The 21,965-nt window shown below is 34.2% G+C and overlaps 1 protein-coding gene and 1 long non-coding RNA gene across 3 annotated transcripts in view; one reads left to right on the forward strand and one right to left on the reverse strand.

The window, feature by feature from the left end:
- LOC125682897 (leucine-rich repeat-containing protein 15-like) overlaps positions 1-21,965 on the forward strand; it is a 334,249-nt gene that overhangs the window by 273,727 nt on the left and 38,557 nt on the right. For both annotated transcript variants that reach the window (XM_056152160.1, XM_056152161.1), the window contains exons 6-8: positions 9,394-9,465; positions 12,534-12,605; positions 21,355-21,426. In XM_056152160.1, the coding sequence (XP_056008135.1) occupies positions 9,394-9,465; positions 12,534-12,605; positions 21,355-21,426 (216 nt within the window). The remainder of the gene's footprint in view (positions 1-9,393; positions 9,466-12,533; positions 12,606-21,354; positions 21,427-21,965) is intronic.
- Positions 6,425-7,602, reverse strand: LOC125682874 (uncharacterized). The gene is made up of 2 exons (XR_008799421.1): positions 7,057-7,602; positions 6,425-6,642 (listed from the first exon to the last, which is right to left on the reverse strand). It is a non-coding gene; the product is annotated as an uncharacterized LOC125682874 (long non-coding RNA).

The raw sequence follows: 21,965 nt of genomic DNA on the forward strand, positions 1-21,965 counted from the left end.
TAAAGAAACAGTATTAGACATAAAACACAGATAGAGGAGAAATTGATGTTTTTATTTCGAGTTGCCTGGATAATTTCTGATCAACACGCTTAATGGAAATTATTATTATTAGAAAATGGACAAATTGTTCGTTATTGATTTAAACTACTTGTTTGAAGCCAAATTTAGTGCAAATACCGTGCTCTCAAGTATTGAATCATTTTAGACAATTATGTATTTCATAATTGAAGCGTTGATCAATCAGTCACCACCAGTGTGTAGAGAATGTATTCCGAAAGTACTTTCCTCACAGCACTTATCATTAAATATCACAATTCACAGTAAAAACCACAGTAAATGTCAGTAATTCTCAGCACCAACATACATGTTCAGTACCAACTGCAAAAATATCAGTTATTATCAAAACTTTCACCAGTGAAAAATTCTTGATATCGTTAAACGATATACAATCAGTAAATCAACGATAATTAGAACATTCACAATGGTGTCGGATGAACGAATTGATCATAAAGTTTTACTACACGTCATTAATGAAAATTGAAGATAACGAACAGTGATGAAAGGTGAAGATAACGAACATTGATCAATCTCATACCTCCTATTAGCAAAAAAATTGTTGGGTAAAGATAGACCCCTTGCTATACTAGAGATGGGATCTGGTGTCTGGGAGGAGAAATCATCCCATGTCGGCCGGTCACATCCACCTTGAGCCCCATACCTTGATCAGGTAAATGGAGTTTTTCGTAGTCAATATCAGTGTGCCAAGAACGGCCTAGCAATCGGCATGAAACACGTCAGGCCGATCTCATAATTCCTGTAAGCAATACAAATATAGGGTTGGGCAAATGCGGACGCCGGGATGTACCAGGGGTGGGATCAGGTATCTACGAGGAGTAAACATCCCCTGTCGACCGGTCACACCCGTGGTGAGCCCTATATCTTCATCAAGTAAATGTAGTTATCCGTAGTCAAAATCAGTGTACCAAGAACGTTTTAACAATCGATATGAAACAAGTCAGATAGCATTTGACCTAATGATAGGTTGGAAGGTGAAGATAACGAACAGTAATCAATCTCAAAACTATTATAAGTAATACAAAATAGATAGTTGGGCAACATGGACCCTCTGGACACATCAGAGGTGGAATCAGATGCCTAGGAGGAGTTGGCAAACTGGATCGTTGCAACGATCATATAATGTTAGAAATGCTGACTTAAAAGGAGACGGTGGCAGTATTTAATTGCTAAATGATAATCTGGTAATTTATGTTGCATTTCCTGTAATCTACGTTACTTATATTTTGGGGTGTTTTGTGTTGACTCCGGGTTTCTCTAGTCCTTAGAATAAGTTGGCTTTTTTTATCAATTTTTTGATTAAATTAGCGTTTTTAATATAAGGTTTTGAAGTTTTTCAATGATTTGATCAGCTAAACAAAAGAAAAGGCATAATTTTATCCATTCTAAAAAAAATGTGTTAATATTCTCAGATCCTCTTGAGTTGTTTTAAATGCGCTTGGACCTTAAGATACACTGTTTTACGACAACGTTTTTTCTATTAACAATAATAATTTTCATCCATAGAGCGATTCGATATATCCATGTGAGCTAGAAATAAAAGGCACCACAGAGTCGCCCACGTCTGCCCCATTCTTAGATATCTTATTGAAAGTAGATATTAAAGCTGCATGAATTAATAAATACGTCCACCTTTCTCATCTTATCTGCCACATTTCTCTCAGGTAGCCTAATTTACTCTACCTGTATACAGTACCCGCAACGTTATTCTTGACATGCTAAACGATAGAACACGATACACGTACGGTAAGATAGGATACACGCACGATACGATAGGATACACGCACGATACTATAGGATACACAGCAAACCTGATAAACGCAAAACCTGATAAACGATCTTCACGACAGACCTGATAAACGAAAAACACGATAAACAATCTTCACGATAAACGGAAAACCTGATAGAAATCTTGTAAATTTAGAAACAATTTAGACAGAACGAAAGTTTGATACGTACAAAATAATAACATTTTGTTGATAATAATATTGAAGGATTTCAATACTCAATATATACCTAAAGCATATAATTTATTTATCCACCGGTGTACGTTTATTTCTTATTATTTTAAAATTCTATTTATGGTTTTTTTTAACGTCATTACAACTAAAATCCGGAAGCTAAACTATATACGGTATTGAATTCATTATTTGATATTTATATGAATTTTCGCAGCCAATGATTCTAAAACATATATTGTCACCTTGAATGTTTAATATATGAATCATATAGGGAGTGATTGATTTTTATCCTGCTTAACGTCTAGCTCGAGAATATTTCACTCATATGGACACGTCACCATGACCAGTGAAGAACTTTTAAATGTAGGCTTATCCTCGGCAAAATTTTACGGCCATTGAGCAGTGCGGTTTTTTTTTAGCATGCCACACCTACCGTGACACGGGACGTCTGTTTTTAAGGTCATCTCCGATGACCTGTGGCATTCACACTTGATGCCGAGCGTTTAGCAATTAAACATGGAATTAACAAAATGTAATATAATGTAGTGATATCATGCTTCAATAGCTCTCTTATTCTAATGTCTATTATTTTGGATATCAAATAAAACTAAGTAATATTTTGTGTGTAACGAGAAGGGGGGTCATTTTGCATCAAGCTCTGAGTTCACCGCTCATTCATTAGATATTTCCACACTATGAGTGATAATTGATAGTCATAAGTAATTGGAACAATATCTATATGAATTGATATTTTGTTAACAAAAAATAAAAAAAACTATTAAAAACATATACGAAACCCGGCTTGATTTAAAGTTGCAATTTAGAGACGCTTTAAAATGTTTTTGTTTAGCATGTAAAAAATTCAAATAACCATCAAAACCAGCATAAATTTCCAGTATCTACACGTACGGCTATTGGTATATGTGTACATGTACAAATAATAATAAAAAAAACGATGACAGCTGAATCGTGGCCAATTGAGTAGAATTTTGGGAGATGTAGTATACCCTTGAACTCCTTTTAAAACTTAATCCTCTAAATGTGTGAAATACAATGTCCCTGAGAATGTTTACTGTCAAAACACGGGTGATACACAAAATCAGATAGATAAGAACACACACAAGTTCAGTAGTTGATATATAAGTTGAATACAGGTGAACAAAATCGGAAGAAAAAGAACCATTATTAAACTATATGTAATAAACAATTTAATTTACTGATTTTTTCCTTTCAGATCGGAACTTCCTATTTCTCTGTTAGTGTTAATTACAAATAATTGTTTCTAGACAAGGAAATGTTCATGAACTCAAGATGAAGGAGCTTTCAGTTTTATTGTCCCCGTTTGCTTGACAAATCACTGCCTACTTTCCAGACTACTTAGACTGAAATTACGATAAATTTTCGCCCTCTCTGGACAGACATATAGCTCTTTTTCTGCCTTAAGATCGACAGCTTTATGTTCTCCTTCAAATATAAGTTGTCTTTCCTCGATTCCTAAAAATAGCTTCTTTAACAAAACGAATAAAGCTTTCGGAAAGTATCTTACTTTTTCATTAGATTTAATATATGATCCCGATAGTTTCCGAAGCTACACGATAAACGATTTTCACGATAAACAGAAAACCTGATACACGCAAAATACGATACACGATAGACCTGATAAATGCAAAACACGATAGAAAACGGAAAATCTGATACACGATAGGATGGAACACACGCACGATACAATAGGATACACACACGATACGACAGGATACACGCACGATAGAATGCAATAGGAATGTGAAGAACAACGTTACGGGTACTGTATACCCCAAATGTGATTGTCACACCTGAGTGATTTTTCTAAGTGGATTTGACCAGTGCACGTCGCCGATAGTAATATATAGGGAATGAGAGACACATAAAATCACATTTGAAAACATTATACTTTGCTCAAAATTACAAAATATTTTTTGTATACCAATGCAACATTCTGGAAGTTTAGATAAGTTATACAAAAAAGGAAAAGAAAAAAAAGCTGTTCTTGCATGCTTGCCAGTGCATGCAAGTATTTGCAGTTTTTTTATAGAATAAATGCGGATAAATCATTTACCATTAACATACAGATAGAATGGAATAAGCAAAGAGCATAACATATATTATTTATATTATTTCTTGCAAAATAAAGGTGCAGGCCATATGCATGATATATAATCCACAAGGTATATTTGCCCCCCCCCCCAAAAAAAAAACCCACCCTGTCAAACACGGGCGTCTATTTAACAGGTATCTCTCTTAGATGCATAAATAATTTATGTACCTAAATGATTTTCTGATTTTTAAAAATGTACAATATTCTGACCAGTAAATCATATGGTACAAGGATTCGTGCACAATACAGGATAAATATACTCTGATATTTCCCCTGATTGAAGATAACTGATCAGCACTGGCTAAGTGTATCGCATTCTGTACAATAGAGAATGGTATTTACTGTTGGAATGCAAATGGAGTTTATCGTTTTGTTTCATGGATTATGCAAATAAAGGGAGTTTTACAACTACTTAGAGTATTTCGACAGGTGTACACGTACATCTACTGTCCTTTACAGGTATTACGAGTAGACTCAGGTAAGCAGTCGTACACATTCGATGCGTTTGCATGGCAAGCATACATGTCATGTTTAAAGTACAGTAGTATTTATGTATATGCCTTTTACTTAAAGTAATTGTGAATTGTATAAATATATACACTTTGCTTATTCTATTTTATCAATAGATAATAGATGAAATATTCCTCTGCCTTTTTGTATAGTTTTGATATATTGACTGCAAATATACGCACATTCACGTAAAGAAAAGGCATTCTATATACACATCCATATTTATTTAAAGCTGTTAGAATGATTTACTACTGTACGATATGTTTACTATAATTTTGAGCACTGTGTGATGTTCCAAAACGTGATTTCATTTCTTTTTAATGTCTATAATTTAGTATCGGAGATGTACTTGTTACCTGTCGAAGCTACTCACACAGGTAAATCGAAGACACTGGTGTGAAGTGAAGCGTAGCGAAATCCGTCCCCTTATACATTGTATACCATGCGAAACTGATACATATAACGACAGAATATCAAACTAATATGGCGGATTATCAGAGAAATATGGCGGATCTATAGAATTACACTAGATTTATTAATTCATGTCAGCTTTAACGACAAACTGAAAATTCAACTGTATGACAAACAGGATGAGTTCAGCTTCTCCATCGTCAACTTCCCATATTTATGTAACAATATTGCAGTATCACCTGCATATGGTGTTCATATCTCTCAACTGAAGCAAAAGCTTGTTTTGCGTGTGGTCAGTTATTAAAGCAAGGCAAGGTATTGGCAAACAAGGTGATGGTATAGGGGTTTCAACAGTCTCGATTGAAGTGAGCATTTCCCAATTTCTCTGGTCGTTATAACGATCTAGTTCGTCAATGCAACATATCATTGGATCATATGCTGTCGGACGTGTTTCATGCCGATTGTTAGGCCGTTCTTGGCACACTTATTTTGAATACGAATAACTTTGTTTACCTGATTAGGATATAGGGTTCATGGCGAGTGTGAGCCACTTATATGAGTTATGAGATCGATCACTGTCCGTTATCTTCACCTTTCCAATAAGGAATTCAAAATAGAGAGTTCGACAAATAAGGATCCCTGGATATACCAGAGTTGGGATGAGATGGTTAGAAAGAGTAATCATACCTGTGACCGGTCACATCCTCCCTGAGTCCTATATCTTGATAAGGAAAACAGAATAATGGGTAGTCAGAATCAGTGTGTACAAAAAATAATTGATACGAAACACGTCAAACATTGTTTGAGGCAATGACAGGTTGTATTTACAAACAAGATCATTATAACAACCATATAATTTGCAAAATGCCAACATTAAACAAGACTGTTGAAATTTTGTAAGGAGCCCGTCTTGCTTTAAAAAAGAACCATAAAGAGAACGGGGTTTTGCGTTCCGAATCAGTTGAGTAGATATATACACTATTTACAGTTGATTATGGACTAGTTAAGTAGATATGGGAAGTTAATGGAGAAGTTCAAATCATTCCTTGTGTCATTAGTTTGCCGATAAGATCTATTTTAAATAAAATATCTAAGTACGAAGCAGGTGTAGAGGTATATGTGGTGTTTTTTATTTTTTTTTTTTTTTTTTTTTTTTGATATATCGAATCGATGTATGAATGAAAATGATTTTGTTAATAGGTAAAACGTGGTTGATATATCTAAATGTAAAGTTGACAATCTAACAACCATAGTTCTAAGAATTTACTGGTCACTATCACAGATGGACGAACTGGCTGTAACCATATCAAGCTAACACATTCAAAAGTCACAATGTAGATATAAAGAGTTTATTATGTACAATATCTCATAAAGAACATAATCCTAATTCCACAAGTGTCTATGATCTTGGCTCATTAGCGTAGACATCTGTGGGTTTGATGGATGTACCCACTCCTGGAGTTTGGTTTTCCTTGTACTATACGATTACTCTTCACATCCTGCATACACTGGTTATATGAGGGTAACTGTAGTAGACCACAGGGAGAGGACCTGTTTTAATACACATCCATATAATGTAATATATTACTTATACGCACTGAGTGGCGTTACATTACACATAAATACACACATAAAATTATTTTATTTGCAGATAACATCCTGGATATGTCTTCTGTTTAAGACTATACATTTATACTTTTGTCTATTGGAAAGACTCCACAAATGCATTGAAGTTTTATATTGCATTGCTATGCATTTATAGATATTGGACACAATCTACTTTATGACTATAATACTGCACCATACACTGAACACTTGTTTCAATTAGTACCATTTTGAAACCAATGAAAATCACATGCATGGAATTAAGTTAACACTAAGGAACTCGGTAACTGGATGTTTTAGGACAGTTAAAATAACATAAAACAATACACAAGCTGCTCAGTAGTAAATAAAACACCTTACCTCAGAAACGCTGGATCATATGCTGTATCATGTATACGCCATGCATAGAATCGGAAAAGGTTTGTTGATCAATATAAACTGATATGCAGAGAAGTATGAAAATGTCAATCCTGCTAGACTGTCGTGTCCAAACTGAATTCCGCACGAGTTGGTGGTTTAAAGTCCAATCAAGTTAGGTTCCAATTAAGGCACAGTAAAAAGAGGCTCCAAACAGGGTTTGGGGTGTGTTCAATATATACGCAAAATAAGAGTATATTTATTTACATTACATGCAAAATGAGAATAAGGATAATTTAATGCGACAGTCACTTTTGAACACATTGGTTCACGTTAAAGGGCAAATTTGCTTATAAGGTGTTGCCACCCGTCCATCTATATACACTTTAAGTTGGTAAATTGTTTTGAGTCAATGCGAAATTACAAACCAAAATTAATCAAACACTAATGCACTTGTTTATCGAATCAGTTGAGGAACGTAGATACCATACCCAAGTGATAGTGGGATATTTCTATATACATATAGGACGTTGATGGTGACGGACCTTAATTTTTCTTAGCTGCCATAAACCTTATATGTTCGTTTACCATTAACGTCCCAAATTAATAAAGAAAGATATTCAGATATATATATAAAACACAGTTAAAAATTATGTGATGCTTTTATTTCGAGTTGACTGGATAATTTCTTATTAACACATTTAATGGAAAATATAATTATTAGAAAATAGACAAACCGTTCATGATGGATTTAAATTACTTGTTCAAAGGCAAATATAGTGGAAATACCATGCTGTCGCAAATGGGATATGTTTAGAAAATTATATAGTTCATCATGGGAGTGTTGATCAGTTAAGGTTAATCAGGAAATCTTTTTGATGGAGATACTTGGGGATAAATAAAATAGCAACGTTATCAATTTGACTTTTTGATGCATTGACGCAGCTACAGACACTGTAAGTATATCTATATACATAAGAATTATTTGTATGCAGAGGAGGTACAGATAATGAACAATGTTGAACAGTGATGAATCGTATATTTATTATAAGCAATACAAAATTAAGAGTTGGATAAACATGGACCCCTCGGTAAACCATACATGGGAACAGGTGTTTAAGAAGAGTAAGCATTCCCTATCTGCCGACTAAGCATCCCCTTATGACCGGTCACATCTACCATGAGCCTTAAAAAATGGAGTGATCCGCAGTCAACACTAGTGGGTAAAGAATGGCCTAATAATTAGTATGAAAAAACATTAGATATAATTTGACACAACGGCAAATTGTATTGGTAAATTCGATCGTTATAACGAGCATAGAGATTTCGAAGTGTTGACCATAAACAAAACTGTTGAAACTTCTGTAATTTCAACTTCCAATTATTTGTCAGAAACCTTCCTTAATAAAACAGATCATAAGGAGAACAAGGTTTTGGGTATTGAATCAGTTGATATATTAATTATCATATATAGATGATAATTGGATACTGCTATATGTTACGTAGATATTGGAAGTTGATGGAGAAGCTGAAATAATTTCGTGTGTCGTTAGTGTGTCGTAAAGATTTATTTTCAATAAAATAACGAAGTACCAAGCAGATGTACATGCATATGTTGTGGGTTTTCTTTTTCAAGTTCATGTGGAAATATCTAATCCACATAAGATTGAAAATGATTTTGTTAATAGGTAAAAGGGTGTTGATATCTCGATAGGTAGAGTTGAAGGACTAGCAACTGTACTTCTGACTTATTACTAGTTACTTTTCAACATTAGTTCTCATTATAATGCAAATTTGCATCTAAGGTGTTGCCACCCGTACACCTATATAAACTATAAGTTCGGAATTTGATTTGGGCTAATGGGAAATTACAAACCAAATCGATCATACACAGAACATGCGCTTGTTTATTGAATCAGTTGGACGACGTAGATATCATTCCAGGTGATAGTGGAATATTTCTACATACATGCAAGGTGAAGATGACGAACAGTGATCAATCTCATAACTCCTACAAGCAAAACAAAATAGATAGTTATAGGAAGTTGATGGTGGCGGACCATACTTTTCCTAGCTGCCATAAACCTTATGTGTTTGTTTACCATTAACGTCCCAAATCAATAAAGAAATATATTTAAATATAATACACAGATAGAGAATGATGTGATATCTATTATTAGAAAATAGACAAATCGTTCATGGTGGAATTGTATCACTTCTTTAAAACCAAATTTAAGGCAAATATCATGTTTTCGCCTATTTAATCATTTTAAAATATTATATATTTCATCATTGGAGCGTTGATCAATTAAGGTTAATCAGGAAATCTTTTTTATTCAGAGACTTGGGAAGCAACAAAATAGCAACGTTACCAAATGAAATCTTTGATGCATTGACGAAGCTAGAGACACTGTAAGTATATCTATATACATAATAATTATTTGTATGCAGAGGAGGTGAAGATAATGAACAATGTCAAACAGTGATGAATCTTATATCTATTATAAGCAATGCAAAATTAAGAGATGGATCAAACACAGATCCCTCGGTAAACCAGCGATGGAAACAGGTGTTAAAGAAGAGTAAGCATTCCCTATTGACCGACTAAGCATCCCGTGTCGACCAGTCACATATACCATAGGCCTTATAAACGGAGTGATCTGCATTCAACACCAGTGTGTAAAGAATGGCCAAACAATTAGTACGAAACGCATTAGATATAATTTGACTAAACAGCAGGTTGTATTGGTAAATTAGATCGTTATAACGAGCATATAATTTGTGAAATATTAACTTTAAACAAGACTGTTGAAATTCATGTAATATCAACGTGTGTGTAAGAAGCCTGCCTTGATTAAAGAAAGAGCATACGGAGAGCAAGGTTTTCGGTATCGAATCAGTTGAGATATATAAAAATCATATACAGGTGATAATGGACTAGTTCCTACATGTCATGTAGATATGGGATGTTGATGAAGAAGCTAAACACATTTCGTGTGTCATTAGTTTGTCGTTAAGATCTATTTTCAATAAAATAATTTATTACGAAGCAGGTGTAGAGGTATATGTAGTGTCTTTTATTTCAAATTTGTTTGGATATTTCGAATCCATATCTGAATGAAAATGATATTGTTAATAGGTAAAACGTCGTCGATATATCTAAATGTAGAGTTGAAGGCCTAACAACTATAGTTCTAATAATTTACTAGTCACTATTACAGATGGACGAGCTGGCTGTAACCATGTCAAGCTAACACATTACAAAGTCACAATGTAGATATAAAAGTGTTATTATGTATGATCTATCCTAATCAACATGGTCATAATTCCACAACTGTCCATGATCTGGGCTTATTAGCTTAGACCTCTGTGGGGTTTGACCGTTGTACCCACTCCTGTACCTTGGTTGTTCTTGTACTATACGATTACTCTCCACATCCTGCATACACTGGTTACATCAGGATAACTGTAGTAGACCACAGGGAGAGGACCTGTTTTGATACACATCCATAAACTGTAATAAATTACTTATACGCACTGAGTGGCGTTACATTACACATAAATACACACACAACATTATCTTATTTGCAGATAACACATTCTGGACATATCTTCTGTTTAAGACAATACATTTATACTTTTCTCTATTGGAAAGACTCCACAAATACATTGAAGTTTTACATTGCATTGCTATGCATTTACAGATATTGGATAAAGTGTACTTTATGACTATAATACTGCACCATACACTGAACACTTGTTTCAATTAGTACCATTTTGAAACGAATGAAAATCACATGCATGAAATTAGGTTAACACTAAGGAACTCCGTAACTGGATGTTTTAGGACTGTTAAAATAACATTAGACAATAGACAAACTGCTGAGTAGTAAATAAAACACCTTACCTCAGAAACGCTGGATTATATGCTGTATCATGTATACGCCATGCATAGAATCGGAAAAAAGTTTGTTGATCAATATGAACTGATATGCAGAGAAATATAAAAACGTCAAACCTGCTAGACTGCCGTGTCGAAACTGGATTCCGCATGGGCCGGTGGTTTAAAGTCCAGTGAAGTTAGGTTCCTATTAGAGCAGTGTAAAAAGAGGCACCAAACAGGATTTGGAGTATGTTCGATATATACACAAAATTAGAGTATATGTATTTACATTACATACAAAATGAGAATAAGGAGAATTTAATGCGACAGTCATTTTTCAACATTGGTTCACGTTATAGGGCACATTTGCTTATAAGGTGTTGCCACCCGTGCATATATATAAACTTTAAGTTGGTAAATTGTTTTGAGTCAATGTGGAATTACAAACCAAACACTAATGCACTTGTTTTTCGAAACATTTGAGGCACGTAGATACCATACCCAAGTGATAGTGGGGTATTTCTATATACATATAGGAAGTTTATGGTGACGGGCCTTAATTTTTCGTAGCTGCCATAAACCTTATGTGTTTGTTTACCATTAACATCCCAAATCAATAAAGAGAGATTCAGATTCAGATTCGGATGTATATTTAATTGCTGTTATAAAATTTAGAAATTCATTTCAAAATTAAGGATTATCTCCCTCATGCATACCTCTTATCCTTGGACGAATTTGGCTCCACTTGTTTGGCACGCTGTTTTTGGCTATATTTAGATCTAAAACTTCATAGTTATTTCGGATTTCAAACATTTCGGTTGAGCATCACTGAAGAGACATTATTTGTCGAAATGCGCATCTGGTGCATCAAAATTGGTACCGTATAAGTTTTACATATAAAACACAGATAGAGGAGTGTGTTAAAAATTATGTGATGCTTTTAGATCGAGTTGACTGGACAATTTCTGATCAATGTAAAACTTATACGGTACCAATTAAATATACATCCGTATTTTTAAGCTAGTAACGAAGTACTTAGCTACTGGGCTGTAGATACCCTCGGGGACTAACAGTCCACCAGCAGAGGCCTCGACCCAGGGGTCATAATGTAAAACTTATACGGCACCAATTTTGATGCACCAGATGTGCATTTCGACAAATAATGTCTCTTCAGTGATAATCAACCGAAATGTTTGAAATCCGAAATAACAATGACGTTTTAGAGCTATTATAGCCAAAAACAGCGTGTCCAAAACTGCAGTCAAATTCGTCTAAGGATTAGAGCTATGCATGAGGGAGATAATCCTTAATTTTGAAATGATTTTCTAAATTTTATAACAGTAATTAAATATCCATCCGTATTTTCAAGCTAGTAACGAAGTACTTAGCTACTGGGCTGTAGAGTCCCTCCAGCAGAGGCCTCGACCAAATGGAAAATATAATTTTTAGAAAATAGACAAGCCATTCATGATAGATTTAAACTACTTGTTTACTGCAAATATCATGCATTTGCGTATTGAATCATTTTAGAAAATTATCTATTTCATCATTGGAGCTTTGATCAATTAAGATTAATCAGGAAATATTTTTGATTCAGAGACTTGGGTAACAATAACATAACAACGTTACCAAATGGAATCTTTGATGCATTGGCGACGCTACAGAAACTGTAAGTGTATATATATACATAACAATTATTTGTATGCAGGGGAATTGAAGATAATAAACAATGTTGAACAGTGTTGAATCTTATATCTGCATGTATTATAAGCAATGTAAAATTAAGAATTGGAGAAACATGGACCCCTGGGTACACCAGACATGGGAACATGTGTTTAAGAAGAGTAAGCATTCCCTATTGACCGACTAAGTATCCCCTGTCGACCGATCACCTCAACCATGAGCCCTATAATCGGAGTGATCCGTAGTCAACGTTAATTTTTAAAGAATGGCCTAACAATTAGTATGGAACATATTAGACATAATTTGACTCAACGACAGGTTGTATTGTTAAATTAGATCGTTGTAACGAGCATATAATTTGCGAAATGTTGACTTTAATCGAGACTGTTGAGACTCCTGTAATATAAACTTTTTTTCAGTATCTTGCCTCGATTAAAAAAATATCATAAGCATAACAATTCAGGGACACAAATACCTAATAAAAGTGATAATTGAATACTGCTAAATAGATATAAATCAAGGTTTACGATGGAGAAGCTGAAATCATCGTGTTTTTCATCAGGTCGAGTGCTTAGTTTCCTTTTAAAATGTATGTTCAATAAAATTTCTAAGTACGATACAGAAGTAGAAGGTCATATGCTGTCTTTTATTTCGACTTCACAATATATCGAAATGTCGATTGGAAGGTCAGGAAAGATGGTATTTGTCATGTAGAATCCTTTGAATAGACTCTACCTCATGAGAATATAAACCAGGTCAGCTAACAAAGGCGCACAATTCGTGTCCATTTGAATTCTAACAGACTGTTGGACGACCTGGTCATCAAAAACTACGGAGATATATTATCAGTGAGAAAATCCAACATCTTTTTAAAATCAACTTCAGAGTACGATGCTTACTCCTCCTAGGCAACCGATTCCACCTCTGATTTGTCCAGGGTCCGTGTTTGCCCAACTGTCTATTTTGTAATGCTTTGGTGGGCCACATTTTAAAACAATTTTGTATACAATGTATTCCAGACTGTGCATCTTTTTCCTCCATTAAATTCCCCAAAGAAAGTTTGGGAACATATTGTTTTTACTCTGTTTCTTCTTGTTGTTGTTGTTGTTCTTCTTCTTCTTATTATTATGTTCCCCAACAAAGTTTGAGAACATATTGTTTTACTCTGTTTCTTATTATTATCATTATTATGTTCCCCAAACAAAGTTTGGGAACATATTGTTTTTACTTTGTTTCTTATTAAGGTCTTCCGTTTCCAATTGAAGACCCTTTTCTTATTTTTATGTTTCGTGTCCTCTTTTTTGTTATTAATATTATTATCATTGTTCTTTTTCTTCCCGATTTTGTGCACGTGATTTCTCGGACATGACTTGACAGATTGTCATCAAACTTTCAGGAAAGATGCACAATGAAATGAACTAGATTCATTTTCTTTTTTTCAATATTTACTTCTGGTCGTTAATTACTTCCGATCTACCATTTTTAAAAGGTCATTTTGTTCAAGCGTTTTTTTTCATAAACGGTTTAAGAATGAGTCTTGAAACTTTCAGAGATGATATATCTCGACCTCTAAATGTGATTTACGCATATAATTTTTTTCGGCCGTCACATCCGCTCGTCACTGGAAGTGAACAAAGAAAACGTCGAATTTTTTCACCGGAAGTGAACAAAGAAAACGTCGAATTTGTTTTAAAAGTATGTGTCTGAAACGAAACTTGCATGGTTTGATTAGGGCTCTTTCATAGTTTCAAAAAATGTGATACTTGCCGGAGAAATACTTACTGTTTAAAATAGTAATCTCCGGTTTATGGAGAATTTTTTTGGAAAATTGGTCTTTCATTGTCCCCATAAATCTCGCTAATAAATCAAGTGTTGGATCTGATTTTCACATGTAGTATTGGCATTATCTATTTCTAGAGTAACGTAATTTGTTTTTAAATTGACTTCCGTACGTGATATATGTCCGATTTTCGATTTCAAAAAGAGATTTTGTCGAGGTGTTTTCCCATAAACGTTCAAATATTTCATTTTGAAACTTTCAGAGATGATAGATGTTGACAGATGTGGCATATGCATATGATTGTCACCGGAAGTGAAGAAAGAAAACTTCAAATTTCAAAACTCTTGAAAGGAAATTGGCATGATACATTAAGGTTTCTTGTATAGTTTCAAAAATGCGATACTTACCGGAAGTTAAAACATCATAAAATTATGGCCCAGGGAGTTGGATGAGTCCACTATAGGGATCAAAGTTTTACATACAAATATGTAGCAAAAATCTTTAAAAACATTTTCAAGAAGCACTGAGCTAGACAAATTGATATTTACGTGAACGCCTCCTGAAATAATGCAGATTCAAATTTGTTAAAAGCATGCAACCTGGAGTTGGATGGGGCCACAATAGGGGATCAAAGTTTTACATATACTGTACAAATATATAGGGACAATCTTTTAAAATCTTCTTCTCAAGAACCACTGACCCAGAACAACTGATATTTACATGAAAGTTTCCTAACACAGTGCAGATTCAAATTTGTAAAAATCATGGCCCTGGAGCGAGGACGGGGCCAAAAGGGGGGATCAAACCTTTCCATAGAAATATATAGGGAAAATTGTTTGAAATTTTCTCAAAAACTACTTGGTAAAAAAAAAATGGAAATTGACATGAAAGCTTTCAGACATAGTGCAGATTGAAGTTAAAATCATGGCCCTCGAGGATAGGATGGACCACATTAAGAAATCAACGTTTTACATAGGGGAAATCTTTAAAAATCTTGTAAAAAACTACTGGTCCAGTAAAGTTGAAATTTACGAGAAACCTCCCTGACATAGTGCAGATTTAATTTTATCAAAATCATGGCTCCCGGGTATAAGATGAGGCGACAATAGGGATATCAAACTTTTACATACAAATATATGGGGAAAATCATTTAAGAAATCTGAAAAATCACTGGCTTAGAACAGTTTACATTCAAATGAAAGCTTCCTGACATAGTCCAGATTCAATAAAAATTGCCCCGCACGAGTAGTTTGGGGCCATAATAGGGATCAAAGTTTTACATGTATATATATATATATATATATCTGTGTGTGTGTGTGTGTGTGTGTGTGTGTGTGTGTGTGTGTGTGTGTGTGTGTGTGTGTGTGTGTGTGTGTAGTGGGATAAATCTCCGATATAATCTTCTATAGTGCTCGACGTGGCCTCACAGAGATACATAAATTGATGATCAGATGGAGTTCAATCACATAACATTTATTTCTCTATAGGCTGTTTCGTAAGGGGATGGTTTCCCCTCACTCTTCGGGAGAAAAATGACATCTAATGAAAAGCATACGCATGATTGAATATATGTTACACAGAAACATACTGGATAGTTGCCAAGCATGATTACCCACAGGATTGAGTAAATATAAATTTATGGCAATGACAGCAAATGCTGACAAGTTCTGAACGCTTATTCAATGAAGATTTTTCGGGATGACATATTATAAAGAATTTCTCTAGAAACACAATGTTCGTCATCCTTGATTACTGCTATCTCGCGCCTTCAATATTACTTATTCCAGTGAACAATGAAGTACGAGTCGACTCTCAAACCCTTCAAGCCTTTGAGCATTAACATAATTAATATTTACGCACAATGAACTATTGGTTCTTTATCGTTCTCCATTGACAAAAATAGCATTAGAGGATAGGTGCGTCGTTTATTAATTATGAAAATTTATTATTTTTTATCATTAGTGGACGACACTGTACATATTTTCTAATTTCAATTTTCATCATTAATGGATTATTCGTCTTTCCTCTAATGAGAAAAAGGTTTTTTATTTGTTAATGATTTATGGTAATGATGTCCCATCATTAATTATCTCAGTTTTTGCATAAGCAAACACAAATGCATCCGTTAATGCAAAATTTATCGTCACTGGATTTAACATAATTAGTGGTTACTACAATTCTATTATTGGGTGAAATGCTGTCCGACTTCAATCATACCGATTGTTAGGCCGTTCCTGAGGATATAGAGCTCACGGCGGGTGTGATAATAATACGAACATTGATGATAATGCATAACAACCAATTTAAATAAACTAATACCAAATTTGAAAAAAAAAAGAATTTATGCTATATTTTACATCACATAATTTCATTGTTTAGATTGAAATTGGTCACTGTTTGTATCTTCACTTTTTTACACCCTAATCGTTATATCTAGCATGATGAAAGAATAGTGAATGAACCTCCATCATCAAACAGCTGATATATCGAGCATTGCATATTCATGAAAGGTGAATATAACGAAAAGTGATCAATCTTACAACTCATACACACAATACAAAATAGAGAGTTGGGCAAACACAGACCCCTGGATATACCGGATGTGGGACCCGGAGCTTTGAAGTAGTAAGCATCCCCTGTTGACCGGTCACATCCGCCGTGAGCCCTATGTCTTGATCAGGTAAACGATGTTATCCGTAGTCAAAATCAGTGTACCAAGAACGGCCTAACAATCGATATGAAACATGTCAGACATCATTTGACACAACTAATTCAAACACTAACCATACACAGAACAAGCTCTTGTGTATTGAATCAGTCGAGATATATAATGACCATATGCAGGTATTAATGAAATATTGCTACATCAATATGGGAAGTTGACGATGGAGAAGTTGGAATCATCCCGTCTGTCGTAAAATCGAGTTGTTGGTTTGCCATTAATATCCACTTTTAATAAAATTTCTAAGTATGGCGCAGGAGTGGACGACTGTGGTGTCTTTATTTCGAGTTCACTGGGATATATCGCTTTTACTTTTGGTTATCTTACAAATCATTGTAGACCTTCAAATAGGTCCTATTACAAACGCTAATCTAATCAGAAATTGATATTTTAAAAAAATCTTATTCTAAGGACTCCCCAAATGCGGATGTCATACTAAAGTCACTCAAAAACATAAGGGAAGTAGATTACAAGAAACGCAGCATAGTTTATCAGATTATCATTTAGCAATTAAATACTAAAACTAATGAATATTTAGATGAGTAATTGGATATAAATTCTCTTATTGTCTTTAAAACACTTTTACTACCTCTAATGGTGTCATTTATTACCTGAATTCCTTATTCAACAACATGACAAAATTTCAAGCAATACAGAGTACGCGATAACCATCAAACATCAGACCTTTTTACTTTGTAACTTTAAACGCATACTTTGTCGTTGCTTTTCCTTTTTGAAATTGCTTTCCAATTCTGTCATGATGAAAGGGTTCAGATACTTTGTTATTTGCTTTAATTTGTTAAACTCGTAGCTCATGAGGATTACCTGGCAATTTAAACAAGGCCCGTGTTCCTGGTAATGTTTCTGGCTTCCGTGCAAAAAAGTAGTGAAAACTTCATCATCGTTTTCGTCAACTTTAAGTAAAAATCTATGATTATCGTAGCAAGTAGAAACGTACTGACCCACATTAACTCCATACACGGTCTTCAGTCATTAAAACCATGGATATGCTCTTCATCTGCAGTTCAATCACCTGGTTTAGTGTCAATGGAATCAATTACACTTTTTTTGTTTCATTGGAATAGATACGCGTATGTTGTATTGAGGTAAAGTAATGAATACAGATAGAAAAAAAGGAAGAGTTTACAAACGTTACTGTTTTGCCTTTTTCTATCCCGATGTCACAATGTATTTGTATTGTTCCTATCACTGGGGAAAATATTTCCGCTAATCCATCTCGATTACTAGTAGTTGCACAATTTTCAGCATTTACAAACACATAATTAAAACTTGTGTGATATCGATATTTTAACACATCTTGGACGGTTACCCTCCTCCCCCTGTTGTATAATGAGAAGAACTGTTCTATAAAGCTCGGTTTACATTGGCAACGGTGGTCTTGTGATTATTTAGTATGATATTTTCTGTACGATTTAGGGCATCTCAAGAAGTTATTGCAGATTGTTTATATTTCAGTGTTATTTTTACACGACTTATTGTAAGGATGTTCGGGAAAATTTGTATGATGACCGTATGGAAATTGTTAGTTAATCGAATACTTTTATGATAGCCCCTGTGCGATCTCCCAAAGTCGTTCGAGAGATGTGAAAAGCCCTTTGAATATCCAACGACTCTACATCATTTGTAAAATTAATTGTTTGCGCAATAAACAAACTACAGTGCGTTTACTGTCCGATTAGCAACTTTCGTTCGTGTAATAATTGTGTGAAAGTCGTACAATACAATATACGACATGTACACGGGATGCGTGATAAATGAACATCACTTTTTAGCTGTACATGAAATGTAATGTATGTCGTTATAAAATTTAGAAATTCATTTCAAAATTAAGGATTATCTCCCTCATGCATAGCTCTTATTCTTAGAGGAATAAGACTCCACCTTTTTTGACACGCTGTTTGTGACTTTAATAGCTCTAAAACTTCATTGTTATTTCGGATTGCAAACATTACGGTTGAGCATCATTGAAGAGACATTATTTGTCGAAATGCGCATCTGGCGCATCAAAATCGGTACCGTATAAGTTGTACATGTATATTACTTATACGCACTGAGTGGCGTCACATTACATATAAATGCACACACACCATTAGCTTATTTGCAGATAATATCCTGGACATGTCTTCTGTTTAGGACAATAAATTTATACTTTTGTCAATTGGAAAGACTCCGTATACCTTTTACTCAACAAATACATCGAAGTTTTACATTATTTTGCTATGCATTTAAACATATTGGGCAAAGTCTACTTGATGAATATAGTGCCGCACAGTACAGTGAACACTTGTTTCAATTACCGTATATCAAGTTTTTTCCGCGTGTATCTATTTTCCGCTTTGTTCGCGATGATTTCTGAATCACGGAGAATAAATCCTCGTAAATTTGATTTAAAGTTTTCTTTTGGTAGTAGAGTTATGTTGCATAAGGTAATAGTGCGGTGAAAGTTCTGTGTTCAGTTCCCCCTATATCTGATAATCGTCAAGTAACAGGTATGTAAGATTTGGTGTTTGTTCAAAATATGACAATCTATTGAAATGGGTCGCGTTCTTTGCTTCAATCAATGTATAATTATACCTGAGCTACTCATACATGTAACGGTGCATGATTATCGTTTTAAACTGAAAATAATTATCGATAGATATTTTGTATGAGTATCATTATAGTTAACGAACAATGATTTATGTTACTATACCGGTAAATGGTACATATTTACAATACATTTGAGTGTAAACGAAAATGTACAATTCTTTTTGAAAACTAGTTCGCAGCACAGGCGGGTGATCAGCTGAGCACGTCTTTAGAAATTGACGAGGTGCAGTTCGATTTATCTCTCACCCGGATCAAGCCACTCGGATCAAAATGGCTGACAAATCTCTATGCATATGATTACGTGCGAACAAAACCCGAAATGCTCAGAGACGGATTCAGAGAAATTGGAATATCATACATATTCAGATTTGATTATAATTGCGACAGTAACTAAGAAATCTTGTAACTCGTTTCATTGACTGATTTTTACATAAACAATTACGAGTTATAGGTAAAAGTGTTGGCTTCTCCCCTCAACTCCTTTATAAGTTTAAATAATCGTGAATTATTTTTTCACTATGACTTTGAAATAGTGAATATTTCATTCGCGTAAACTTGATATACTGTTTTAGGTTCTGAACTCGCGGGAAAAATATGACGCGGAAAAAACCTGATATACAGTAGTGCCATTTTGATACGAATGAAAATCACATGTATGAAATTAAGTTACACAAAGGAACTCCGTAACTAGATGTTTTATGACTTTTAAAACCACATAAAACAATAGACAAACTGCTGAGTAGTAAATAAAACACCTTACCTCAGAGAAGCTGGATTATATGCAGCTTTACATATATGGCATGTATAGAAATGGAAAAGGTTTGCTGATTAATATAGACTGTTATGCAGAGAAGTATAAAAGCGTCCTTTCTGCTAGACTGCCGTGTCCAAATTGAATTCAGCACGGACTGGCGGTTTAAAGTCCAGTGAAGTGAACTTCCAATTAGGGCACAATAAGAAAGGCTGCAAATAGAATTTGAGGTGTGTTATATACACAGAATAAGAAAATATTATTTACATTACATACAAAATGAGAATATGGGGAGTTTAATTTAACATTCATTTTTCAACATTGGTTCACACAATAAAGTAAATTGCATATAAAATGTTGTCACCCGTGCATCTATATAAATTATAAGTTGTGAATTTCTTTTGAGTCAATGAGAAATTTAAAAGCAAAATCAATCATACAAAGATGCGCTTGTTTATCGAATCAGTTGGGTGACGGAGATATCATACACGTTTGATAGTGAACTATTTTTACATACATATAGGACGTTGATGGTGACGGACCTTAATTTTTGTTAGCTGCCATAAAACTTATGTGTTCGTTTACCATTAACGTCCCAAATCAATAAAAAAGAGATTCAAATATAAAACACAGATAGAGAATTATGTGATGTTTTTATTTCGAGTTGACTGGATAATTTCTGATCAACACGTTTAAAACAAAATATAATTATTAGATAATTGACTAACCGTTCGTGATGGATTCAAATCACTTGTTTAAAGCCAAATTTAGAGCAAAATATGCTCTCGGAGATTGGATCAGTCTAGAAAATGATTTATTTCTTCATTTCAGCGTTGATCAATTAAGGTTAATTAGGATTTTTTTTTATTCAGATACTTGTATGGAAATAAAATAGCAATGTTACCAAATGGAATTTTTGATGCATTGACGAAGCTAGATACACTGTAAGTATATATTTATATATATATAATAATTATTTGTATGCAGAGGAGATGAAGAAAATGAACAATGTTGAACAGTGATGAATCTTATATCTATTATAAGCAATGCAAAATTAAGAGTTGGACAAACATGGACCCCTGGGTAAACCAGACATGGGAACAGGTGTTTAAGAAAAGTAAGGATCCCCTGTCGACCGGTCACATCTATCATAAGCCCTATAAGCGAAGTGATCCGCAGTCAACACCAGTGTGTAAAGAATGGCCTATCAATTAGTATGAAACATAATAGACATAATTTGACTCAATGGCAGGTTGTATTGGTAACTTAGATCGTTATAATGAGGATATAATTCGCAAAATGGTCTCCTTAAACGAGACTGTTGAAAAATGACATCTAACGAAAAACATACGCATGGTTGAATATATGTTACACAGAAACATACTGGTTAGTTGCCAAGCATGATTACACACAGGACTGAGTAAATATAAATTTATGGGAATGACGGCAAGTGCTGACAAGTTCTGAACGCTTATTCAATGAA

Source organism: Ostrea edulis, chromosome 10 (genome assembly GCF_947568905.1).
Source record: "Ostrea edulis chromosome 10, xbOstEdul1.1, whole genome shotgun sequence".
NCBI classification, from domain to species: Eukaryota; Metazoa; Mollusca; class Bivalvia; order Ostreida; family Ostreidae; genus Ostrea; species Ostrea edulis.